This window comes from Ochotona princeps, chromosome 14 (assembly GCF_030435755.1).
Source record: "Ochotona princeps isolate mOchPri1 chromosome 14, mOchPri1.hap1, whole genome shotgun sequence".
NCBI classification, from domain to species: Eukaryota; Metazoa; Chordata; class Mammalia; order Lagomorpha; family Ochotonidae; genus Ochotona; species Ochotona princeps.
Window position 1 is genome coordinate 8,809,801 of NC_080845.1, and position 27,257 is coordinate 8,837,057.

Sequence of the window (27,257 nt, forward strand, 5' to 3'; positions counted from 1 at the left end):
TCTGAGCCTCCCATGTGGGTGGCAGCCGCTCAAGTACTTGGGCCATCCATCTCCTGATGTTTTTCCAGAAACATTAACATGGAGCTGGATCATAAGCAAGTAGCCAGGACTCTGACAAACTGACACACCAGTACGGGATGCTGGCACTACAAATGGTGGCTTAGCTCACTGTAACCACAGCATTTACCTTAGATTGTGTCTTGTGCTCATGGGTAACAGACCATAAACAATAAACATTAACAGGTAGCTAATACGTTAAGAAGGTGTTAAATGCAGTGGGGGAGCAGGGAAGCCAACCTCCTGAGAGTAGGAAACCTTTCCTACTTTTTGTTTTCAAATACTTTCAGAATTACAAAAATAGTATATAGGGCTGGCACAGTAACTTAACAAGCTAATCCTCCACCTTGTGGCATTGGCTTCGCATGGGCACAGGTTCATTCCTTGGCTGCTCCATTTTTGATGCATCTTTCTGCTGGTAGCCTGAGAAAGCAGCAGGGAATGGCCCGAGTCCTTGGGTCCCTGATCCTATGTGGGAGACCAGGAAGAAGCTCGTAGCTTTGGATCAGCTCAGCTCAGGCCATTGAGGCCATTTGGGCAGTGAACCAACGATTAGAAAAACTTCTCTATCTCTCCTTCTCTCTCTGTGAAATCTTCCTTTCAAATAAAACAAATAAATCTTTAAAAAATGTATATATATATCTATAGATACATATGTAAAAGCTGTCTAACTTCACACAGGTTTCCCTAATTTAGTGTCTTTCATAACTGTAGTACATTTATCAATCCCACAAAGTTAGTATTGCACTAATACTGTGAACTACCAGCTTCTTTTTCCCTTCATTAAGCTCTTCAGGCATTCAGTTAAATACGATGCTCTTGATTTATTGAAAACAGCATGACTAGGAGTTTGGCTGTAATTTTACCTATCTGTTTCTAATGTATTATAAATGGACTTCAAAAAGTTACTAGGATGAAGTGAAATCAGCAAATGAGAGAATTAGTTGTTTATTGCACCTCAATTAATGATGGCTAAGGTATGGAATCAACCCAAATGTCTAAAAATTGATGACTAGATAAAGAAAATGTGGTCTACACACAAACACACACACACACACACACACACACACACACACTATGTAATACTACTCAGTCATAAAAAAGAATGAGATCCTGTCTTTTGCAACAAGATGGTCGCAATTGATACCATTATATTTGGTGAAATTGGCCAGTCTCAAAATAACAAATATCGTATGTTTTCTCTGATGGGCAGCAGCTAATATAGAATATAAACAAAATGCGTAGGAATGAAATGGTCACTTTGTGATATGAGTGTCATTTTTACCCAGTGTTTCTACTCCAACAGAGCATACAACATGCTGAATATTATTAGTGGCAAATTAAACCAGTAGAGTATATTGAAATTATATCTTTGCAAAAGCTCTAATTAAGAGAGGGGTGGGAGTGTTGGATTTTAAGGGGTAGCCAGGGAGTGAAGAAAATAATCTTTTTTTATCTTTTTGGAACTGTGCCTATAGAATGCACAGAATCCATTCTCCTTTGTGTTAATAAAGTCATGAATAAAATGTTTTTTTTTTTTTAAGTTTTTTTTTTTATTACAAAGTCAGATGTACAGAGAGGAGGAGAGACAGAGAGGAAGATCTTCCATCCGATGATTCACTCCCCAAGTGAGCCGCAACGGGCCGATGCACGCCAATCCGATGCCGGGAACCAGGAACCTCTTCCAGGTCTCCCACGCGGGTGCAGGGTCCCAATGCATTGGGCCGTCCTCAACTGCTTTCCCAGGCCACAAGCAGGGAGCTGGATGGGAAGTGGAGCCGCTGGGATTAGAACTGGCGCCCATATGGGATCCCGGGGTGTTCAAGGCGAGGACTTTAGCTGCTAGGCCACGCCGCTGGGCTCATAAAATGTTTTTTTATAAGTTCATAGGAAATAATAGAATTAGGCTTCGGTTTGTTTTGATGCCTAAAAATTTGGAAAAACAGTAACGATTTTTCAGAATATACACTTTCCATGAACTTCTTGAAGCCCTCTGGATTATCATTTTGCACTAAGTATGATTATTATCGAGTTTATAAGTAATAGTTGCATGAGCTGGATGAATGTATTTTTATAGTTTTTTCTTTTTTTAGGTACCAGATCATCAGTCAATAAAGTTAAGTAATTTAGGTGAGAATAAACACTATGAGGTTGCAAAGAAATGTGTTGAGGATTTGGCGCTCTACTTAAAACCATTAAGTGGAGGGAAAGGTAAGTTCATGGAAAGCATTGTTGTTGGTGGGGAGGACATCATAATACATTTCTTTGAAAAGGCTTGGTGTTGAATATTAAATAATTCTAGTCATAGCAAAATGAATTTGCTCAAGATCTCCTGAAGAACTTTTTGACTGAGAATATTTTATTATACCATTTTCTAGAAATCAACAATATATTGTCATTAAGAATCTATCCAACTGTATTGAGATTTCTACAGTATTTGTGTTGATTAAACTATTAGTGCTATAGAAAGATCTGTATATTCATTCCATCCCTCTTTAAACTTTAGTAAGAACTTTTCAGTGATTAAGGTTACTGCCTCCATGGAGCAAGGATATGAGGTGGACAAGTGTCATGCATTATTTTAAGTGCTGTGGCAAAAGTGGAATTTTATTTTGTTCATCACTGTCTGCTCAGTGATTAACATCATTGTGGTAATAAAGAGTTGTTAAATAAATCATTTATTTTGCGCCTGCTCTGTGCTTTTACCATTGAATAGTTTGTGCATTGTTATGTTTTTGAGAACCTTATCTTGTCCACCATGTTCATTTCTACATTTACTCACTGAATAGAAACATAAAAAGAGTAGACCAGCCGTAAGTACCAGCCATAATTTTGATGCCTGGGATACATTATTAAACAGAACTGATAAACATACTTTCCCTGAGAACTACTATTTTAGAAAAGGGAAGAAAATTATAATAAACAATTAGTATAATAAAGTTAATAGTTTCTTACATGTATGAAGTGCTGTAAGAGGAAAACAGTACAGTTTCAAAGGGATAAGATGTCAGGGCGAGAGGTGAAGGGCAGATTGCAATTTTTGAAAAGGTGACAGGTTCAGGCCTTATTAAGTAGGTGACATTTGAACTTGAAGTCAAGGAGATGAGATGGGTAACTATGTAGGTTCTGGGATAAGAACATTCCAGAGTCTATCCAGTATATAATCCCCAGGCCATGTTTAATGTTCTCATAGGAGAGCCAGAGGAAGGTAGAGTATGAATAAGAAAGAGAACAGTGTGAGATCAAATGGTGTGCCAGATGATACACAGAGTTACAGGTCATTTTTGAGTCTGTTCTGAGTAGAACTGGGGAATCTACAGGGCTTAGGACAGAGAAGACCTCATCTGACTAATGTTAAAAGGACTACTCTGGCTGCAGTCCCAAGAATTCTATATGAAGAAAAAACAAAACAAAGGTAGATGCAAGATGATCAGTTAAGAGACTGTTGGAAGAACTGGTGAAATCTGAGTGTGTCTGAAAGGAAGAGTCAAGAATATTGACAATGGAATATGCAAGAAAAAGCAGACAAGTATGACATTTGAGCTCCTGGAAAGAGGGTTTCCCATCGGCTTAGATAGGAAATACTGGAGGTAGATCAGGTTTAGTTAAGACAATAAAGTTTAGTTTTATTCATAGTAAATTTGAGATGTCTTATCTTCACCTGAATGCTTGTGTTTGTGTTAGGGGTGAAATTCAAGCACTCCAACTTTAGGTGTCATCGGTGTGTTTGTTATTTACGGCAGTGAGTGCAGTTAGAGAAAAAAATAGATCAGAGAAAAAAAAGGATGAAGGAGGAAAATCCAGGGAGTGCTGTATCAGGAAGTCAAGATGTGTAAAGGACTGAGAAAGCTCCCTGAGCCTATGAAACTGTCACATAATGCAATGTAATTAATTTTTAAAAAAAGGACTGAGAAAGAATTGTTGTTTTGAATGCTAATGGAGGGTCAAATAAGGACTGGGAACTAATCAGTGGCACAAAGTGATGGTAATTGTTGGCTTGGCAGGAGTGATTTTGCTCAATGACAGAACCTTGCTGGAGTGGGTTTTCAGTTTATGAAGCAGAGCAAGGAGCCTGGATAATGAAAAAAGACACCAGACTTTGTTACAAGAAAGGCAATAAAGAAGTGAATGGGGCAAAACTTGTAAGGAGGAGGAATCACTGAAAAGATTTCCTCATTTTTAAGATGAATGAAATAATAGCGTATTTGTTCTTATTGTGTGCTCGTGTACGTGATCAAATAGTGTTGGGAAAGTTGATGTGGAAGAGGGTGGAATTGCTAGAGCTGTGTCCTGGAGTAGGTAATACTACACAGTGTTCTAAATATCTTTCATACAATTAAAAAAAATAGAATCATTCATTAATTGGTATTTTTAGGTTAAACTTTTCATTCAATCATCATTAAATCTACCATCAATCGTTTTTGTAAAGAGGGGGAAACTGATTAAGTGAAGTGCTATCTTTTAATGCATACCACTTGGCAGATGGGATAGCTAAATAAAATGTGAAGTAACTAGAACTTAGCTTCTTTATTAAGATAGAATTGCTATTCACCATTGTGACAGAGTACTCATTAATCGAGTGATGGAAGTATGTTACAAGGGACTCATTAGGAATTGTGAATAGTTAAATGCAGGTAATGAAAACTGACTTTTTATCAAAAAAACTTGAGTTCCCTTTGTTTCCCTTTTCCTAAAGGTATAGCTAGTTTGAACCAGAGCGCACTGAGCCGTCCAATGCAAAGGAAACTGGTGACTCTTGTAAACTGTCAGCTGGTGGAGGAAGAAGGCCGTGTCAGAGCCATGCGAGCCGCCCGTTCACTTGGAGAAAGAACTGTAACAGAGCTGATATTACAGCATCAGAACCCTCAGCAGCTGTCTGCCAATCTGTGGGCTGCTGTCAGGGCTCGAGGATGCCAGTTTCTAGGGCCAGGTAAGACAGGGCACGCTCTTCCCTTCCTTGTTGGCTGGTAGGGCTTGAGAGTGCCAACTTCTAGAGATAGGCAAGGGTTCTGAGACTCAACCCATCTTGATATACAATTGTTGACATAAAATAGGTTTTGTTAGTCATAATCTATGTAACAGGCAGTTCTTTGTATTAAAATGTTCCTTTTAAGTGTGAAGTTAGATTTCACGGCTGCAGTTTGTAAATTGGAAATCTGAGTTAAAAACAGACCTAGGATTGCACAGGTTGTAACGAAAGGAGAAATAGACTTTTTTCAGTCTGAAAAAATGGCAAAAGCTTGTGGTTGGTTTTAAACTTGGGAAGCATGAAAATTACTAAAAATAGCGATGGGATAATTCCTTTATAATTAGTGCTTTCTATATTTTGTTTAAGAATAATCGTTACACACGTCAAGTTGTTATGAAATACCCTTAAATTTTCTTTCTTTATTTTATGGTTCTAATTTAGAACTATAGTTTTGATAAAAATTTATTTTTGTGTCGTTGAGACAACTGGGTATATGTGTGGATGAAGAGAAAAATTTTAAAAAGGTCAGAAATACTTATGATTTTAAAAAAAGAAGTTTCATGAGTAACAAAGCAAAAAGTGAGTTTCTATATCCTGGGATTAGGGGTAACTTTTCTCACTTTGGTTGGAAGACCAGAAGCCACAAGGAAAAACATTAATATGTGAATATATAATTTTTGTTTAGTTTACGTTATAAAGTTTAAAGTAAAAAATTGACAAACACGGAAATTTTAGTAAATTTTATCTGATACAGAGCTTGTGTAATAGATGTTTCTAAAGTTCAGAAGAATAAAAGATCAGAAACCTAAGTAAAAATTGACAAAAAATATAAAGAAGTAGTTAATAAGAAAAAAATCTGTAACATATGATATTCAGTTTTTCTCATGTGAAAGGAAGTGCTACTGAAACACCATTTCTAACATATCATTTGTAGAGTGTAAAAATCTGACAATACATTTTGTTAACAGGGCTCATAGTATGAACACAGAGCGGTCTAAACTGTTACACAAAGGAATTTGGTGATATCTGGAAAAATCATATCTGCATTTATTTGTGGTCCCAGCAGTCCCACTAACCCACCCCAAAGATACGGCAAAATGTACAGAATTAACATTAAGTTATAAGTCAGTGCTTGTACCAGCAGATATCTGGAAACAACTTTGTGAATAAGGTACCAATTTAATCAACTGATATATCTTCTCATGGAGCGCTTACCTTGCAGCTGTTGAAAGGAATAAGGATGATGCAGACATATTCTCCTGGAGCTTGCTCTCCGGATACATTGTTTAAAAAAAAAAAAACAGCAACAAGGTGCAGAATACTGTGGTTAGTACAGTGTCTTCTTTGTAAGAGAAGGAGGTATTTACAAAACAGTTAATCTTTGTTGAAACTTACTTTTTAAAGCAGATTTCTGGATAATAAATTCCGGAAAACAGTGTTAAAACAATAGTTTTGAGAGTGAATTAATGGGCTTAGCTGAGAATTATTAGTGGCTGTTAAAAATCATTACATGTGGGGCCTGCGCCTGTAGCCCCAGAGCCCAGTATGGGCGCCAGTTGAGTCCTGACTGCTTAACTTCAATTCACTTCCCTACCGATACCCCTGGAAAGAGCAGTGGATGATGGCTCAGGTCCTCGTGCCCTGCACCCATGTAGAAGTCCCAGATGAAGATCATGGCTCCTGGCTCCTGGCTCCTGGCTCCTGGATGGCCTAGCTCTGGCCGTTGTAACCTTTTCGGAAATGAACCAACAGATGGAAGATTTCTGTCTTTCCTTCCCTCCTCCTGTCTCTGTAAAAATCTACCTTTTAAATAAAAATAAACACATCTTAAAAAAATTAGATGGAACGTGTCTGGGAAATTGATTATCGCTGGATAAGGCTTAAACTATCCAGTCATCTTAACGTTAGGCAACTGGGCCTTAAGCTTACATATCTTGCACTGTAATACATAGAGTAAGAAAAATATTCTTGGTCCTCCCAATTAAAAACCACATTCCAATCTAAACAGACTTCTAGTGTAGATGAGACAAAATGCCATGAAGCAGGTGCTCAGTGCAGAGACACTATTTGGAACATGTACATCCCATGTCGGAGTGCTCTGTTTTTGGTCCTGGTCCTGCTCCCTATTCCAATTTTTTGTCCAAGGCAGCAAGTGATGCCAAGTTCTTGGATCCCCACCACTCACATGGGAAAACAAATTGAGTTAAGGCTTTAGGCCTGGTCATGCCCTGGCAGTTGTAGGATGTGAACCAACAAATGGAAAACCTGTCTCTGTGGCTAGTGAATGAATAAATACATTAAGGTTATTTTTAGAAGCTGTTTGTTAAAATAAGCAAATAGGAGAGTGTCAGCGCCCCGTGTGGTAGGAATGCAGTTGCAGCCACACCTTACCACCCCAGCGTTCTGCATCGAAGTGTTTGTCCACTGATGTGTCTGGAAGGCAGCGGGAAGGAGCCCAAGTACCTGAAGAAGACGAGGATGGGGTTACTGGCTCCTGGTTGGTATCTGGTCCAGACCTGGCATTGCCGCCATTGCAAAAGATGGCAGATCTGTGATCCCTCTCTGTCCTTCCGTCTTTGAAATAAATAAAAATAAATCTTTAAAGGGGTAGTAGTGGTGATGCCTAGAAGAACATTTTAAGATTGCAAAGAAAAATTAGCCTTATCTGGACTGAAAGAAACTGCTTAGAAAAAAATTTTTTTCTTCAACACATAAGTGAATTTTCTTTTAAATTAAGAGATAAATGGTGGTAGGGAACTGGTGTAGCATATTTTTTTTAACCTAAAGAGCTTTCTACCAAAAACAATGTATGGACTTTATTTGGATACTGATTCCACTTGAAAGAGGACATTTTTGAGACAGTGGGAGAAAACAAAAATGGACTGAGTATTCTGTTAAAGAGATACATTACTTTTGATAAGTTTGATAATGTTGTTAAAATTTAATAAAAGCCTTACTTGTTAGAAATGCAGACTGCTCTAAAGATGGAGCAGTGTTGTCGAGACTTCAAAATGCTTGAGCCAAAACTAACCAGAAAAGTAGGTAGGAAGTAGATGAAACCTGACTGCCAACGGCCATGTTATGAATGTAAATTATCTCTACTTTTGTGGATGCTCAAATTTTTCTAGATTACAAAATTAAATTCTCAGATATTTTTAAAAATCTAGGTTTATCTATAACTTAGAGAGTGTTCTCGTTGGAAATTTGTCATGCTTGTTTATCCTGGAATTGCTGGCCTATGTAACAGACGTTCTCCATCAACTCAGAAGCAACAACAAAAATTTAAAAGTGGGTAAAGGGTTTGATCTTCAAAGAAGAGATAAGTTGATCAGCAAGCACAGGAAGAATTCTGAGTGTCATTATAGGGAACTGGAAACAGTCTTACCCACTCTGCTCATGATTTTATTAAGTGGAAAATAACAAGTGCTGGTAAGGGTGTGGAAGATGTGAGCATGGAAAATGGTATGCTGCCATGGAAAACAATTTGCATTTCTTCAAAAAAGTTAGACATAAAATTGTATATATATAATCCAGCATTGTCACCCCTGGCTTGGCACTCAAAAGAATAGAAAACAGTTACTCAAACTAACACTTGTGCACAAATGTTGATAGCAGCATTATTCACAATAGTGAAAAAATTAAATCAATCCAAATAACTGCCAACTAATCACAGCTAAGGAATACATGGTGTGACCATAAGCAGGATATTATTCATGTATGAAAAATAGTCAAGTACTGAACATGCTACATGTACAAGAATGTCACAACATTGTTATAGATAAAGACATTGTTGGACAGAGCAAATGAGAACCGACTGGTTAATAGCTGTAGGGTTTCCTTTGGGATGAAACAGTGCCTTAGAAACAGGGTTTATAATTGACAATATTGCGGATGTATTTATCAATGTTAAATGTATTATATATTTTAAATCATTATTTTTGTGTGATTTTTTTTACCTCAATTGAAAAAGTATTTGATTCTGCCTCCAATCTTACTATTGGACTAGTTATGCTCGCTTGAGTTAGTGACTTAACTTCCTCAAGACTCCATAGCTTGATTTGTGAATCTAGAGTCCAGATTTCTTAGCTCTGTAGTTTTTCATTGATAGTCATGATAGTTGCATGTTTTTTACGTTTCATTTTGCAGTAATTTAAAATTGAGTTTTAAAATTATAAAAATACTGCAGAGAATTTTGCATTAATTTTTATTATTTTACTATTATATCTTTTTTATTTATTAACTTTCACGAGGTTTGTTTTTTATTAATGTCCTCTGCTTTTTTGGAAGTTATTTCTTTTTATTTATTCTTTGGCAGAACAACAGGGGCATAGAGGGATGGGAACAGACTGAGTGATCTTGTATCTACTAATTCACACTCCAAATTCATGTAACAACCAAGGGTTATCCAAAGCCATGATGAAATTCCAGTCTGATTTTCCATGTGGGTGGCAGGGTTCCAAGCACATGGACCTTCCTCATTTGCTGCCTTCCAGGCATGTGTTATCAGGAGGCTGGATCAGAAGAGAGGGTCCTGAAATCCGGGCAGACTTAAGGGCTGTGGGCAATCTAAGCAGTATTTTAATCACTGAGGCAAATGCCCACTCCCACCAGTGTTAATATTTTTCCAAATTTATACTTGTTACTTTTTTTTTCTGTTTTCTGAACCATCTGAGGATAGGTTGCATAATTTTTATCTTTTTACCCTACTACTTCAATGTGTTTTCTAGAAATGATATTCGTTTATGTAGAAACAGTATATTCATCAAATTTAACATGATATGATACAACAGTCTACAGTTGTTTTGTTAGTTATTCCAAACCGTCTCTTCTGGCATTTCTTCTAATGTAAAATCTGGTGCAAATTTTTCATGTCTCTTTTATTTAGGTTTTTAATCTGGAACCATTCCTTGTAACTTTTTTTAAAAAAGCATTTATTTGTTTATTTAAAAGAATAGAGCAAGAAAGAGATCTTTGATCCACGGATTCACTTCCTAGATGTTTACAACAGCTAGATCCAGGACGGGTGGTAGCTGCAGGCCAGAAGTTAGCAATTCCGTTAGGGTCCCCACATAGTGGCCGGAACCCAAGTACTGCAGCCATCAGCTGCTGCTTCCTGGGCTCGTTCTCAGGGCGTTGGGAGTTGGAGCTGAATTAGGATCCAGAACTAGAGCTGGCATTCCTGTGTGAGGTGTTGGTATTCCAAATGGTGGTTTAACTTGGCTTGCCACACTGCTGACCTCAACCATATTCTTCAGTGAGACCGTTTACTTTATAAAAAAAGATGTTCTCTAATTAAGGTTTGCTTGATGTTCCCCCATGATTAGATTCAGCCCTAGCTGAAGGTAATTTAATATCTTCTTTGAATATTTCATCCAGAAGCAAATACATTTTAATTACATATAAAATAATTCTTACAGGCAAAGAGCAATTTTGAGCATAACATCAATGACTGGGGGTAGCACTTGGCTCAGTGATAAAGGCATTGATTGCTAGGAATACCCACACGGCATGTTAGAGTTCCTGAATTGGAGTCTGAGTTCTGGGGTCCAGCTTCCTGCTGGGGTGTACTCCTGCAGGCAAGAGCTAGTGGCTCAAGTGGTTGTGTTCCTGCCACCCACATTGGAAACCTGGATTGAATCCCCGGTCCCCAGGTATTTGGGAAGTAAATCATTGGATGAGGTCTGTTTCCCTCTGCCTCTCAAAAAAAAAATAATAATAATTTAAAAGACAATTTTTAAGAGAACACAATTAATACTTATATCCCTAGGGTATATCATCTTTGCAACTTTCAGAGTAGTTCTTTGTGTTTTAGAAATTACTCTTTCACCTTAACATGGTTTTTTCATTGATTATTAAGTACCTACTTAGATTTTAATTTCTACTGACTTGTGTCCTGGTTGCTTATTTGGTAGACTACTTTTTTGTTTGTTTCTTTCTTTGATTTTGTTTGAGTACTTCCAGTATACTTATATGTATATGCAGATATCCTCTTTGTGCTAATAAATATGGCTTTGGGGGGCCAGTGTTGTGGCGCAGTGAATTAAGCTGCTAATTGCATTGCTGGCATCCTATATTAGAATGTGGGCTTGTGTGGTTTTGACTCCTGGTTATTCTGCTTCCAACCCTTCTCTCAGCTTATGTGCTTATGGAAACTGTGAAGGTTGCTCCAGGTACTTGTATCCCTTCCACTCATGTGGGACACCTGGATGGAGTTCCAGGCTCCTATCTTTGACATGGCTCAGTCCTGGCTATTGGCAGCCATTTCATAAGTGAACAAGTGGATGGAAAATTTCTACATCTTTCCTTTCCTGATGTTTTTCTGTCTTTTGAATAAATAAAATTTTAAAAGCAAATAAGTACTAAATAAACACATACAGATCGTGGGTAATGCACTCCCATGAATAAATACCCCAACATTTCTATATTGGACGTGGTCTTCAGAGTGCCTCATTTATCATGAATTCATATTCCTTCAATATTTCTAGCTATGCAAGAAGAAGCCTTGAAGCTGGTATTATTGGCATTAGAAGATGGCTCTGCTCTCTCAAGGAAAGTTTTGGTACTTTTTGTTGTGCAAAGACTAGAGCCAAGATTTCCTCAGGCATCAAAAACAAGTATTGGTCATGTTGTACAACTACTCTATAGAGCTTCTTGTTTTAAGGTAAGCAATAACACAGGTGTCTAAAGATTACTGAGGATAAGATGGAGGCGTTCCACAATTTGTCCTGGTCAGTCTAGATGCCCAAGAAATTCAGAATGTTCACAATAGTTGAGAGATCGTGTTTTGGCACAGCAGGGTAAGCCTTCCGCCTATCACATCAGAGTCCCATAGGAGTTCTCATTCCAATCCTGGTTACTGCAGTCCAGCTTCCTGCTAATGGGCTTGGAAAAGCAGTGAAGGATGCCACTCGTACAGGAGACCTGGAAGGAGTTCTAGGCTCTTGGTTTCCACGTGGTTTCCATGCGGGGGAGTGAACCAGCAGGTGGAAGATATCTTTCTCTTTGTGTAACTGCCTGTAAAGTAAATAAATAAGTCTTAAAAGAAAAATGAAAAAGCTAAGAAAATAGGTTGTGAGGAAACTATAACTGCATGTGTGAACCCGGCTGTTGGTAATACCTATACTCTGTTGACAAAATGAGAGCACATACGTAAAACTGTCAGTTAACAGAGTAAAATATAATGAAGTAGTTTGGTAAACTTGATTTTTGTCAAGTAAAGGCCTACTTCATCTGAAAATTTTATTAGAGTTGGTAAACTTTGTACCCCATTACAATTTTATCTCATTGTCTATAGTGATTATTTACAGTCTGAAAATGTAGACTGCGTGTTATCTTGGAAACAACAAGAAATGAAGATTTGAGGTTGCTCCACTCTGTTTAGGTGTTTTTTGTTTGTTTAGTGGAAAAAACATGGAAGAAGCCCAGAAATTGTTCAAGTGTAATTTAGTTGTCTAGGCTAGTATTTTCTTGTCAAGTAAAGTGTGTGGAAAGAGACTGAGTCCTTGAAATTTCTGTATGGTGTTAAAGTATAGGTTGCTGGCTTGGTCTTGAAAGATGCTAAAACACTTAGAAATAAACTTCATGGTTTCTGTGGAATTAAAATGTCCAAACAAACCAGCACTTTCTTGAGTTGTTTGGTTGATTCTATAACCCTAGAGTTAAAATAGACAGGAAAAGACTTCTTTGGCCAATTGTTTAGTTTTAAGTAACATGTAATCATAGATGATGGAAGTGTGTTCAAATTAATTTAACTTCATTAATTATGTTTTCACACTATTTGCCTGATAGCTTTAAATACAGGATTTTATGTCCTTAAAATGAAAATGAATATCTGATTCCTCACATATTATGTTTTTGCTAGTTAGCTAAAGCACAGAGATCATTTGTCATCCTAGTGACTGACTAGGTTCATACAATGTTTTTATCGTTAATGAGTTTTTTCCCTTACAGATATCATTCTGATTTCTGGTTTATAATTTTTGCCCATCTGTACCGGATGGTGATACCTGACATTTGAAAAATACCGTTTTAGAAAGTGATTTTAATTTTATGCTCTCACCTCATCTTCATTTTTATGTGATTTAAAATGTTAAAGCATAGTGTGTAGAGAACTAAAACAATATTGTGCTGACTTAATGCCAGAGGGCATTTATTTTTAGTGAACTCATCGTTGCCCAATGTCCTTGTATAACCTTTATAGACTTAGAAGCCTGAATTTTGTGGGTTCATATAGTAGATTTATTGCAGATTCTCAGTTTTATTATTTTGTTACACAAAATGCAATTCTCTAAGTGCTTTGCATCCTCAAGTTGGAAGGTATTTACCTGAAGAACTCAAACCTTTGCTTGCTAGCATGGAGTTAGAAAAAGGGGAGTTAATGTTGTAATATTTAGTTCAGTGGCTTGTTTCCTTTTTAAGGTTTATTTACTTTTATTTGAAAGGTAAGTTTACAGAGATAACACACACATATACAAACGTCACAAACACACACAAACATTCTCTATCAGTAGATTGCTCCCCAAATGGCCACAGCTGCTAGAGGTGAACTGATGCAAAGGCAGAAGCCAAGAGCCCGGAGTTTCTTCTGGTCTCCCATGTGGGTGCAGGCTCCAAGGATTTGAGCCATCCTCTACTGCCTTCTCAGGACAGAAGCAGGGTTCAACTGGAAGCAGAGTAGCCAGGACCCAAAACAGCACCCATATGGGTTGCCAGCGCCGCAAGCAAAGGTTAGCCGACGACGCCATGGTGGCAGCCTCAGTGCAGTGGTTCTTAATTGAAGGAGATGCAGCGTATGTGAAGAGGTACTGGGGAGTTCATACATAAGGGTACTTTAGCAAACTCATGGAAAAACTGTAATTAAAGGCTGAGTTTATTTTTATGCAAAAAGTTTTGAAATGCTTGTTTAAGCGGGTCTTCGAAAAGTTTGAGAAAAATGCATATCACGAGCAAACTGCAGAGTTTCAGTCCTCACAACCAAACACCCTTCTCCCCGACCTTGAGAATTGGTTACGGTGAAAAAAAAAGACTCATTTTGATGTGTTTTTTCCTCATTCCGATGTGTAGGTTACCAAAAGGGATGAAGACTCTTCCCTGATGCAGTTAAAGGAAGAATTTCGTAGCTATGAGGCATTACGCAGAGAACACGATGCCCAGATTGTTCATATTGCCATGGAAGCAGGACTTCGAATTTCACCTGAGCAATGGTCCTCACTTTTATACGGTGACTTGGCCCATAAGTCACATATGCAGTCTATTATTGATAAGGTTTGTAAAATTAGTGATGTTGATTTTGTATCATTGGTGTTAGGCTGAAGAATATTGGAGTAAAGATGCTCGTTACTTATGAGCCCATTACATCTCAAAAAGCCTATTGTAAGTGACAACCTACAGAATATCATACCAACTTGGCACAACAGGAGCACTGCACAGTGTTGGTTGTTTTCCCTCATAGGATCTGCAGGATCTGCAGCTTGCTGCTAATGCCCGGTATCAGACCACATATGTGTTATCTGAGGAAGTTTGAAGTCCCATTTCTACCGAATGCATGTCACTTTGACATGATCTAATGCTACAAGTTTTGAGGTTAAACCATGTAAATCTAAATCAGGGACTACCTGTATCCTGAAAGATGTAATAAGACAGACAATTGGGGATTTGTATTTAATATCAGTTTTTTATATCAGACTTATAAATGATCTTTCGTCTTTGCATTTAAAAATGAACTATGGGATACAGCTAGGAAGAAAGTACAGAAAACCAGATGACTTTAAAATATCCCAATTTTCTCTACATTCTGACCTTAGAGAGCTAATATAGTTTATGAAGAAGTTTTTCAAGTGTCTCATGATGAATTTCATAGGGCAGATTCTGAGGTGAAAATTTGATTCATCACTGATACCCTAACTGTGAATTCTGAAGACACTTGAAAACATTTCATGTATGTTAAAATGATTGAAAGCGCTTGTCTATAGATGTGCATAAGAGTTAGAGTAAATACTCTTTTCTGTTTGTTAGCTGCAGTCTCCAGAGTCATTTGCAAAGAGTGTCCAAGAGTTGACAATTGTTTTGCAACGAACAGGTGACCCAGCTAACTTAAATAGACTGAGACCTCATTTAGAGCTTCTTGCAAACATAGACCCCAATCCAGGTATGTGGGAAATGCTTCATTGCGTATTTTTTTTCTACCTTTGAGGTAAATCACACAAGAATTATTGCTAACCAATTCTTCCTTCTCATTCTCTATCCCCACTCCTACTCCCACACCTTGTTGGCTAATTTTAGATGCTGTTTCACCAACTTGGGAGCAGCTAGAAAATGCAATGGTAGCCGTTAAAACAGTGGTTCATGGTCTTGTGGACTTCATACAGAATTATAGTAGAAAAGGCCACGAGGCGCCTCAGGTAAGTGTGTTCATGGCAGGCCTGACTGCCATCCTCTGGGACAGTGTAATCCTGAACATCTTCACTAGCTATTGTGATGAATGGGCCCCTTCTGTGACAGATCTCCTAAGTTCTTATCTCTGAGCTTTTGTAATACTTTCCTGATAAACACTTCATGCTAGAGCAAGAGTTGGGGATTCTCTTGCATATAAATTCACTGCATCACAAAATGACTACTTTGAAAGATTTATTATTTTTTTTTATTGGAAAGGCAGATTTACAGAGAAGAGACAGAGAACGATCTATCCACTGTTTCACTCTGAAAATGACTGCAATGACCAGAGCTGAGCTGATCCAAATCCAGAAGCCAGGAGCTTCTTCTGGGTCTCCCACACAGTGCAGGGTTCCAAGGCATTAGGCCATCCTTTGCCGCTTGGAACATCCTTGGAACATCCTTGGAACAGCCAAGACATGAACCAGAGCCCATATTGGATACTGGTGCTTGGAAGGAGAGGATTAGCCAGTTGAGCCAACACACCTGCCCCACAAAATGATTTTGACCATATATTGATCATCGATTTCTTCCCAATATTTCATGTAATTCTTATACACTGTAGAAAATGGTCACTTTCTAATAATAGCTGCTGTTATTTACCCTGCACCACCTCCAATATTCAGTATTTACCTCAGTAAAATATTTTCTTGATCTCACATCCACCTGCAAGGTAACTGCTATTCACAAGTTGGATTAAAGAGGTTAAAAGATGTGCATGAAGTTATGCTGTCAATAGATGCCCGCACGGGGACTAAATCCACTGCAAAATCTACAAACTTTCACTGTCCTTATTAGAAAACATCATGACAAGAGGTTATTATCTGTAAGATAATTGTTTTTTCCTATTAATGTCACAAAAATGAGTAATACCTCAGATAATGCAAATTATCATAGTTGTCACAGTTCATTATGTTCTGCCTCATGATTTTTTTTAAAGATATATTTTATTTTTGTTGCAAAGTCAGATATACAGAGAGGAGGAGAGACAGAGAGGAAGATCTTCCATCCATTGATTCATTCTCCAGGTGACCACAATGGCTGGAGCCAAGCCAGTCCAAAGCTAGGAGTCCGGAGCCTCTTCCAGGTCTCCCACATGGGTGCAGGGTTCCAAAGCTTTGGGCGGTCCTCGACTGCTTTCCCAGGCCACAAGCAGGGAGCTGGATGGGAAGTGGAGCTGCCGGGATTAGAACCGGCGCCCATATAGGATCCCAGCGCATTCAAGGCAACGACTTTAGCCTCTAGGCCACTGTACCAGGCTCCTGCCTAATGATTTTAAGATTTATTCATTTATTTGAAAAGCAGAGTTACACAAACAGAGAAGACAGAAAGAGAAAAGGTCTTCAATCCACTGGTTCACTTCCCAAATGGCTATAATCGCTGGGGCAAGGGCAGGCTAAAGCCAGGAGTCCAGAGCTTCTACGGGATCTTTCCTAAGGGTGCAGGAGCCCAAAGATTTGGACCATCTTCTGCTACTTCCCCAGACACATTAGCAGGGAGCCAGATCCAAAGCTGAGCAGCTAAGCCTCAAGCCCGTACTCATATGGCATGCCAGCGTCACAGACAAAAGCTTTACCTGTCACCTTACAAAACCAGTTCCTTGCATGAACTTTTAGCAGCTCAATTCTGAATTGAGTTATACCCTCAAATTGACATAGAAAAGTTGATCAATTTTTGCTTTCTAAGGGAATTATATTCAACCTTTTCTGGGAAATTTTAAATGGGTAAAATTTATGTTTTTGTGTTAATGATTTTTAAAATTGTTTTGCTTTTTATCAAAACTTTAATATAGCTCTAAATTTCTTGAGCATTTTGTTCAATGAACTGAAAAATAAGTGGATGTAACATTTGAACCACTTTCAAATAATCTTCAGAAAGAATGTCTAAAATGTTAATCCCAGCTGATGACATTTATCTCATAGTAGAGAACAATGGCATAGTCGTTCTACATTTTAGCACAAGAAGTATTTATTCAATGTGTCAAAGATTTAGGGATGTGATCGTAAAGTTCTGGAGACCCAAGAGTGAGTAGCAACTGAAATCTTCAGTCTTCTTCACTTTGAACCTTTTCTTTTCTACAGCCACAACCAAACAGCAAATACAAGACCAGTATGTGCCGAGATCTGCGCCAGCAAGGAGGATGTCCTCGAGGAACGAACTGTACATTTGCCCATTCTCAGGAAGAACTTGAAAAGTAAGTATGAAAAATTCTCTCAAATGACTGATTTTTGTTCAGGGAAAGAATGAATTTGCAATGAATTTCAAAAATGCAAGTTAGATTCCCGTTATAGACTTCTTTAGATTACAGAATAACCTTTTCTTTTGAAGTAATAAGATTCATCTGATGCAAGATTAACCTGTTATGTGATGTAGGACTTTATCAAGGGTTGTATTTGAGGCCATTTTATAGATGGAGTGTGTTTCTGCGGAGCACCTAAGTACAGCTCTATTTGTTAGGTGTCGGGCATAATGGTAAAGATACATCTTTGTATGGCTTTTGATCTTTGAAACATGTTTGTCTTTTTGTCTTCTATATGTAAGCATGTATTCTTTATCTGCTACCCAACATATAAAAATAAATGAATATCAGTTGTAATACAAATTGTCTGGGTTATTTTTTTTTTTTTAAAGTTTTGTTGTTTACTTGATAGGCAGAAAGAGAAAGAAACAGCTGGGTGGATGGACATACAAAGCTGGTATCCTCCCCAAATACAGTGGCTGGAGCTGGAGCCCGAACAGAGCTACGAATGTAGTCCGGGTTTCTGCATGCGTGGCAAGGACCCAGCTACATGAGCCATCACTTGGTGCCTCCCAAGTGTGCATTATCAGGATGTGGGAACTGAGAGGGAACTGGACCTCTAACCCCAACATTCTGTGAGGCCCACTCCAGTCTCTTTTCTTTTTTTTTAATTCATATTTTACCAAAAATGTTTTTTTTTTTTTCTTTTGGAGAGGGGTGGGGCAAATGGAAGTATAATTTTTGGAAAGTTTTTTTTTTTTTCTTTTTACCGTTTTGATTAGATAGACGACTTACAGAGAGAATAGAGACAAAAAGAGATCTTGCATCCACTTGTTCATACTGCAAATGGCCACAATGGCCAGGAGTCAGGAGCTTCCTCTTTGTTTCCCCCATGGATGCAGGGTACCAAGCACTTGGGCCCTCCTCTTCTGCTTTCCCAGGCCACAAGCCAGGAGCTTGATGCGAAGTGGAGCAGCCCGGACATGAACTGGCTCCCATGTAGAATGCTGGTGCCACAGGCAGAGGCTTAGCTTAGTAAGCCACAGCACAAGACCCAATTCCAAGCCTTTCTATTGATCATCTGTCCTGTGGACATTTCATGTTAAGATGTTTTAAATTTTCTCCTATCATATATTCTGCTTTGTTGTCCATTCCTCTCTCCCGTGTGCCCTGTCAAGCTACTTGTGTGTGCCAAGTTTTTAAGAATCATCTTTGATGTCTTTGCTTTAGCCTTTTTTTTTTAATGATGTATTTATTTGAAATTCCAAATTAGAATTTTCATCCTCGAAATCACTTCAAATTGAGATTCTTGAAAGAGTGTATATTATGAAAAAGGTAGGGCTGGCACTATGGCGTAGTAGGCTAGGTCTCTGCCTGTAGTGCCAGCATTCCATATGGACACTGCTTTGTGTCTACACTGCTCTACTTATTCAGCTCCCAGCCCACTGCCTGGGAAAGAAACAGAGGATAGCTCTGGGCTCCTAGGTTCAGATCTGTATATCTTGGTCCGTTTTATCCATTTGGGAAGTGATCCAGCAGATGGAAAACTTTTTTCTGTCTCTGCTTCTCTCTGTAACTGCTTATCTAAAAAAAAGTATATGTATTCATGAATTTCATAGTTTTGTACCGAAACATAGTGGGTGGGCATTTGGTTTACCAGTTCAGAGGATTCTAAACATCACAGTGCTGGTTTGAGTCCTGGCTCTGCAGCCATTTCCAGGAGGTGACAGGCACTGGCTGTTTTGATCCCTACCATCTACATGGGATAGCTGGTTTGAGTTGTTGGCACCTTAAGTTTAGCCCATCCCTGCCATTTTGACATCTGAGGAATACACTAACAGATGGGAGTTATCTTCCTTTAATATGCCTCTCTCCTTTCTTTCTGCCTTTCACGTTAATAAATATAAAATTTTAAAAAGTAGATTTATCTTCTTATTTATTTGAAAGGCAGAGGAAGAGAGAGCAAGAAAGATCTTCCATCTTCTGCTTCATTCTCCAAATGACCTCAGTGGCTGGGAATAGGCCAGTCTGAAGCCAGGAACCTGGAACTCTATCCCAGATCCCACGTGACTGACAAGAACCAAGTCCTTGGGCCATCTTCCAGTGCTTTCCTTGGCATATTAGCATGGGATTGAGTTGGAAGTGGAGCAGTACATGTCTGATGATAGTGGTGATGCCACAGTGCAGGCCTCAGATCTACTCCTACCTGTGCCTACCTGCTTGCTCTCATATCACAACATTCCCAATTAAAGTGTATGCTCCAACTACACGGACCTTCCGTCAGTTCAGGTCTTTAACATAATGCTACATTGCTCCTGCCTTTGCCTTGGGGTCTTCTTTTGTTTAGCTCTTCCTTCAGTTGTTAAGGGGTTAAGGGGAATTCCTACAATGCTTCATCTCACCTACTATTATTCATGCTCTGCCTAGTTTTTATATAGCTAATCAATGGTCTGTTTGAGAGATTATCAGATCTTTTTTTTTTTTTTTTTAAAGATTTATTCATTTTATTATAGCCAGATATACACAGAGGAGGAGAGACAGAGAGGAAGATCTTCCACCCGATGATTCACTCCCCAAGTGAGCCGCAACGGGCCGATGTGCGCCGATCCGAAGCTGGGAACCAGGAACCTCTTCCAGGTCTCCCACGCGGGTGCAGTGTCCCAATGCATTGGGCCGTCCTCGACTGCTTTCCCAGGCCACAAGCAGGGATGTGGATGGGAAGTGGAGCTGCCGGGATTAGAACCGGCGCCCATATGGGATCCCGGGGCTTTCAAGGCGAGGACTTTAGCCGCTAGACCACGCCGCCGGGCCCAGATCTTTTTTTTTTTGTAAGGTCTAAATGGCAAATATTTTTAGCTGTGTGAGCCGTGTACTTTGTTAAAACAACTCAATGTGTCATTGTATCAAAAACAAAACAATACAAAAATGTATGGAATGGGCATGACTGTAATGTACCAGCCACTCCTTTATCTCTTTATTGAATGTTTTTCAATTGTAATTAAATGGATTGTGCCTGTCTTGTTTGTTGTCTGTTTCCTCAGTAGCTGCCACTGAGACCTGTGTATAATGAGTTGTGTGGACAATGAGTATGAACAAGAGGGGCCAGGTCTGTGTGTGTACTTGTGTGTGTAAAAACAACAGAGACATGCTTCTGTTCTCAAGTTTTTTCCCCAACTTGAAGAGCCTGGAAAAGCTATAGGAGTCTTAAGAGATTTTCTGTATGTTGGTTCATTCCCCAGTTGCCCACAACAGTCGAGGCTGGGCAGGGTGAAATCTGAAACTCTTCTGGGTCTCTCACGTGGACAGTAGGACCCCAAGTACTTGAGCCATCAACCACTGCTTTCCAGGCTGCGGTAACAGGAAGCTTTATTGGATGTGGGGGTGCCAGGACCTGTAAGTGGCACGTGAATGTCCCAAGCCACAACTCAATCGGTTAGACCACAGTGCCCATCCCTATTCTACCTTTTAGATGCTTTCTTTTCCAGGTGCATCTAGTCAATTACTGTTGAGTACTGTGTGGATATCTTTTGTTTTTCTTTACTCTTATATGTGTTATTTGCTGTCTTGCGGCTTTTCTTTCTTGTGTACCTGAAAAACTATTTCTAATCATACTCAGGTGATCCTCTTCCAAGACTTCTGGAAGCAGATTTACTTGTTTCTTCCTTCCACTCTGTATAATACTTGTTTTAGTCTGTTTTATGCAATTCTAACAGAGTGCTACAGACTGAATAACTTACGATAACTAGAAATTTATTTCACTTGCACTTTTGGAAGCTAGAAAGTCCAAGATCATCTGGTAAGGACATTCTTACTGTGTCATCCCATGACAGAATGCAGTTGGGCAACAAGTCACAAGGTGAGGGTGGAGGTAGAGAAGGCAAAGGGACCAAGCCAGCCTGTTCTTGAGATAACAGAGTCCTCTAGACCTAATTACCTTCCCACTTCTCAACACTGTTCCATTGGGGATTAGGTTTCCAACCCATAAACTTTGGGGACACATTCCGGTAACTGCAATACTCTATAAACAGAAATTATAGCTGGTAGTTATAAAATTATAGTACTGAAATTTTCTGAAAGGTATGTGTGTTTTCACTGGACTGATGGATGATCCGCCTTTGTATTCCCCATACCGAGCACATATCTGTTATATAAATGCAATAGATGTTGGAAAAAAACAAAATTCTCATTTCCAACCAGTTTCACGCTCTGAATACTATTAAAACAAACAGGAGTAATACAAAGAGTTTCCTCTTGGTTTAAAAAGTCCATGTTATCCAACTGAAATCCTAGTTCACATGGCATACCAGAAGTTTACCAAATATTTACTAAACTAAAATAAATAGTTTTATTTTTATTAACTTTCTGTGCTTTGTGATATTTTCGTAAATTCATGGAAAACACACATCATCTTCCATTTACACAAAATGGTAGATGCCAAACAATCTCTCCTTAGTACTTATGTGGATATATTTTACAACTAGATGTTGGAATCCCGTTTGTGTGAATAGCTGCATTTGGAGGAGGAGTGTCATTTTGAGTACCAACAAACTATGCAAACATTTAGAAAAGATTTGTTAAGTGTCAGGTACTTTATGGAGTGCTTTCAGTGGGGAAGAAGGAATAGTGAAATGCCTAAGTAAACAGGAATTTAGACTTTTTTTTCTTCATGCCACAGGGAGCCATTATAGTTTTATTTTAACAAAACAATGATATTTTTGGTTTTATCTTAGAATTTTCACTAGTTAGAGTGCTGCAGTGGTCAAACTATGAGATCACTAGGTTAGTCTTAGGACTGCCATAGTAGAAGAAAAATGATGAAAAGTAGATATATTTAATATTTAATTTATTATTGTTGTTGACAAGTCAGAGTTACAGAGAAAAGGATCTTCCATCCACTGGTTCACTCTCCCAGTGGCCACTATGGACAGAACTGAGCCAATCTGAAGCCAGGAATTTGTTCTGGGTCTCCCACATGGGTGCAGGGTCCCAAGGCTTTGGGCTGTCCTCTACTGCCTTCCTAGGCCAAAACCAGGGAGCTGGAAGGGAAGTAGAGCAGCTGGGACACAACCCAACACCCATATGAGATCCTGGCACATGAAAGGCAAGCACTTTAGGCACTAGGCTACCGCAGAGGGGCCACAATTTAGTTTTGAAGCAGAGCTGATAATGTGGACATATTGAATGAGAGCTGTAATGAAAAGAATCAAGGGTGACTCAAAGGCTTGGGGCTCTCACAGCTTAGTGGCATCTTCTGTAGAGACAGAAAAGTTTTGGGGGTAGAATTAGTAGTAATTCTCTTAGCCTTATGAAGTTTGGGGCTTACTGCATGTTCATGCAAAAAATATGTATGAATACATGGTCTGCAAAAGGCAATATATTGTATGCTAAAGATTGAACAGTACATAAGAAAGTAAAAATCCATGTCAGGGGGCTTGTTTTGAAGTAAAGAAGATTGACAGAAAGCAAAAAGTAATAATAATAATAATAATTAGTTGACAATTCATGCTGGGAAAAACCGATGCAAAGAGAAGAGAAAAGAGAATGAGTGGGAAAGGGGAGACTTAGGGCTTAGAAGATGTGACATTTAAACAGACACCCAAATGAAGTGATGGTATATAAGAAAAAGAATTAAATAAATGAAGTAATTGAGAAGAAGACAAATGAGCTTGGCACTGGTAGCATAAATGGATTTGCCTTATGGTTGGTTCCCTTGCAGTTGTGTGGTTACAGATGCAGGAGGATAGTGGAGTTGATCTGATTTTAGCCATCTTGTTGTTAGGTGGTGGTGGCCAGGTGGCACAGAAACAGGCACCAAATGTGGAGAAAGATGTAGAAACTGAAGGAATAGGGAGAAAATTTACAACCAAACTTAGTTTTTTTAGAGGTTAATATATTCAAAGAGGGCAGCCATCTGCCAATGTATCGAAGGAGTGACCACATGGCAGTGGGCCAGTCCTTCAACAGCCTGGGCTTTTTATACTCTGCGGTCTTAGGGTGGTCTAAGGATGGGACAGTTCTTAGAAAATGAAGAAGTGCATGGGGGAATCAAACCAGCTTTTGGAGGATATTTCAGCCTTAGTGGTTCTGGGGTCAAGGAAATGCCAAGACTGGGGTGGGGGCAGGCTAGCCTGGCCTTAGTCCCTGGTGGGAAATCTGTTTTCTATCCTGGAGCCTTAAGTGTGTTTTCTCCTTTCTAGTGAAAGACAGTGCCAGCTATGGAGAGTAGAGGGGGAAAGGATGCTAGAGATAGGTAAATGAGCTTAGGCCAAAAATGTATGAATTAACTGTTTGTGTATCTTAAATAATTATATTTTTGAAGGGATTCTGGGCCTGGTGCAATATCCTAGTGGCTAAATCCTCACCTTGCACACCCAGGATTCCATCATATATGGGCCAGTTCTTGGCCTGGCTGCTCCACTTTCCATCCAGTTCCCTGCTTGTGCAGGGGAAAGCAGTCAGGGATGGCCCAGGGCCTTGACACCCTGCATCTGTGTGGGAGACCTGGTAGAAACTCCTGGCTCCTGGTTTCAAATTTGCTTTGCTGTAGCTGTTGCAGCCACTTGGGGAGTGAGCCAATGGACAGAGGGTCTTTGTGTTTGTATATATACCTTTCCAATGAAAATAAATAAATCTTAAAAAAAGAAAAAGATACTTAACAAGATAGGGTTTAATGCTAGATGATGGATTCTGAGATGGGTATGGAAGGGCACACTTAAGGAAACATATGTGTGATCTTATTTACTTGTTATTTTTTTCGAAAGGCAAAATTTCAGAGAGATTTTCTGTTGCTAATTCACTCTCCAAATGGCCACAATGGCTGGAAGCCAGAGCCTGGACCTCCATCTGGGTATCCCATGTGGGTGACAGGGACCCAAGTATTTGGACCATCTTCTGTTGCTTTCCCAGGTTGGAAATGGAGGACCTGGCAATTCCCACGCAATGCTAGTGTTGCAGGTGGCTGCCTGAGGTGCTGTCCCACAATGCCAGTGCATCATGCATGATTTTATTTTTTTTTTAGTGTTTACTTATTTTTTTAAAGATTTATTAAAGGATAGTGAGTGGTTTGCTTTTTCAAGTGTGCAGTTCAAATGCTAAGTGATTTCAAACTGTTATCTGCAAAGATACCAAGAGTCCATTCTGTACCCCATCTTGTCACTTACTTAGCCTCGTTTTGTTAAGGTTTCGCTTCTGATTCCTCATTTTAGAACTTCACATTGAAAACTTAAATTTTGCTTGTTAGAACAAACTTAGAATATTTGAGATTTGTCATTTAAGAATGGGAATCGAGGGCCTGGGCGTGATAGCTTAACGGTTAAAGTCCTCACCTTGAACGCACCAGGATCCCATATGGGCGCCGGTTCTAATCCCGGCAGCTCCACTTCCCATCCAGCTCCCTGCTTGTGGTCTGGTAGAGCAGTTGAGGACGGCCCAAAGCTTTGGGACCCTGCACCCGCGTGGGAGACCTGGAGGAGGTTCCTGGCTCCTGACTTTGGATTGGTGCAGTACCGGTCGTTGCGGCCACTTGGGGAGTGCATCATCAGACGGAAGTTCTTTTTCTCTGTCTCTCTCCTCTCTGTCTTTCCAATAAATAAATAAATAAATAAATAAATAAATAAATAAATAAATAAATAAATCTTTTAAAAAAAAAGAATGGGAATCAAGGGTCAAGCAGGTGAGCACCTTGTGTAAAAAAGTGTGAGGGAGAAAATGAACAATAAATTTCAGAGGGCGTGTTGTGGAAAGTTTAGGAATTTGGGGCCTTTTTCTCATTGAATTGCCTTTCTAAATTATCCATCTGTTTCTGCTTCTCTTTCTTTGTTTCCCCCAGTATCTATAATGTGGTATGTAGCTGGCCACAACATGTTTGTGAGCTTTTTCTTTAAAGGTTGATTTGATTTTTATTGCAAAATCAGATATACAGACAGGAGGAGAGACAGAGAGGAAGATCTTCCCTCCAGTGATTCACTCCCAAGCAGTAGCAAGGACCAGAGCTGCGCTGATCAGAAGCCAGGAACCTCTTTTGGGTCTCCCACACAGGTGCAGCGTCCCAAGGCTTTGGGCTGTCATTGACTTCTTTCCCAGGCCACAAGGAGAGAGATGGATGGGAAGTGGAGATGCCAGGATTAGAACTGGGGCACATACCATGCCAAGCCTGAGCTTTTTCTTTGTAATATACATGACTTCGTGTGTTACTTCATCTTACATATGACTGCATATATTAACTCCACCTGCAGCAAGTCATTCTGGAAGCACATGCCTTTTATTGAGCTTTACCTTTTTCTGTCAGTTTGTGAAAGGAAGGATTGAATAATGAGGCTGTTTATAGATTAAAATACTAAACAGGAAGCTGTTATGAAGACATTGCCTGTCACCAACACTGTTTATATTTAGTTACTCTGTTTATATAACAATAATTTAAATTAATCAGCAAATGTTTTTGTCTTATTTCTGTTCTTGGAACTTAATTTTCATCACCTAAAATATTAGAGGGAATGTTATAAGGAACAAAACCTAGGACTGCAGCAAGGAATTTTTTATATATAAGTAGAGATGGATTTTCTTACATTGGAGCCTAAGATGAAATTCCCTCATATATTATGTATTATATCAAATCACCATAAATAAAATTTAGAACTTATTATTGGGAAAATCACTTATCCACATACATTTTTTAAAAAATTCAACACAGAATTTATTTTGGTGTGTAATAATTTGGTTTTGGTTTTTAATTTTTGTAATTAAAAAATGCATAAATAATTTAGTAATAATAGAATGTTTTCAGTTATCTCTTCATTATGTGTTAACGAAATTTGGTTTGGATTTTTGCCATTTTTCTACAAGGTAATTACTAGCCAAGTTACATAAAATTTTCAGATGGTCTCTTTCTGCCTTAAAAGGCTTCTTGTATACATACGTATGTTTGTTTGCTATTTTTAATTCTATACCAAAAAATACATGTATATTGTATATAATGTGAATGATTTGTATATATTTATGTGCTATCACAGAATTTGCTACAAATTGTATATGATATTTACCTGAAGAAACTTTTATGCAAAGCTGATTTCTTCCTTTGTTAATGTGTTGTCATTATTTCTTCAGAGTAAGCCTTAATACAGTGTTTACCAGCTTGGCGTTTTTCTTTCAAATAGGTATCGATTAAGGAATAAAAAGATCAATGCGACTGTAAGAACATTTCCTCTTCTAAATAAAGTTGGTGTAAACAACACGGTTACAACCACAGCCGGAAATGTCATTTCTGTCATAGGAAGTACTGAAACAACGGGGAAAATTGTTCCAAGTTCAAATGGAATTTCAAGTGCAGAAAACAGTGCTTCTCAGCTGATCCCACGTAGTACCGACAATACGCTAAGAACTCTGGAAACTGTGAAGAAAGTGGGAAAGGCTGGCACCAATGGTCAGAATGCTGCGGGGCCCGCTGCGGAGTCTGTAACTGAAAAGTAGGTATCAGGTACAAGTGACTAACTAAGGAGCCTCACAGCTGCCTGCCAGGGGCTGTGCCACCAGGAAGCCAGCATCCTCAGTGCTGGGGATGGAGCC

At 38.9% G+C, this 27,257-nt stretch overlaps 1 protein-coding gene and 1 non-coding gene across 6 annotated transcripts in view; both read left to right on the forward strand.

The window, feature by feature from the left end:
- RC3H2 (ring finger and CCCH-type domains 2) overlaps nucleotides 1–27,257 on the forward strand; it is a 57,563-nt gene that overhangs the window by 10,208 nt on the left and 20,098 nt on the right. For all 5 annotated transcript variants that reach the window (XM_058672811.1, XM_058672814.1, XM_058672813.1 and 2 more), the window contains exons 3-10: nucleotides 2,151–2,268; nucleotides 4,754–4,987; nucleotides 11,512–11,687; nucleotides 14,090–14,290; nucleotides 15,041–15,173; nucleotides 15,308–15,426; nucleotides 17,539–17,651; nucleotides 26,849–27,157. In XM_058672811.1, the coding sequence (XP_058528794.1) occupies nucleotides 2,151–2,268; nucleotides 4,754–4,987; nucleotides 11,512–11,687; nucleotides 14,090–14,290; nucleotides 15,041–15,173; nucleotides 15,308–15,426; nucleotides 17,539–17,651; nucleotides 26,849–27,157 (1,403 nt within the window). The remainder of the gene's footprint in view (nucleotides 1–2,150; nucleotides 2,269–4,753; nucleotides 4,988–11,511; nucleotides 11,688–14,089; nucleotides 14,291–15,040; nucleotides 15,174–15,307; nucleotides 15,427–17,538; nucleotides 17,652–26,848; nucleotides 27,158–27,257) is intronic.
- On the forward strand, nucleotides 14,848–14,958 carry LOC118759949 (small nucleolar RNA SNORD90). The gene has a single exon (XR_004996487.1). It is a non-coding gene; the product is annotated as a small nucleolar RNA SNORD90 (small nucleolar RNA).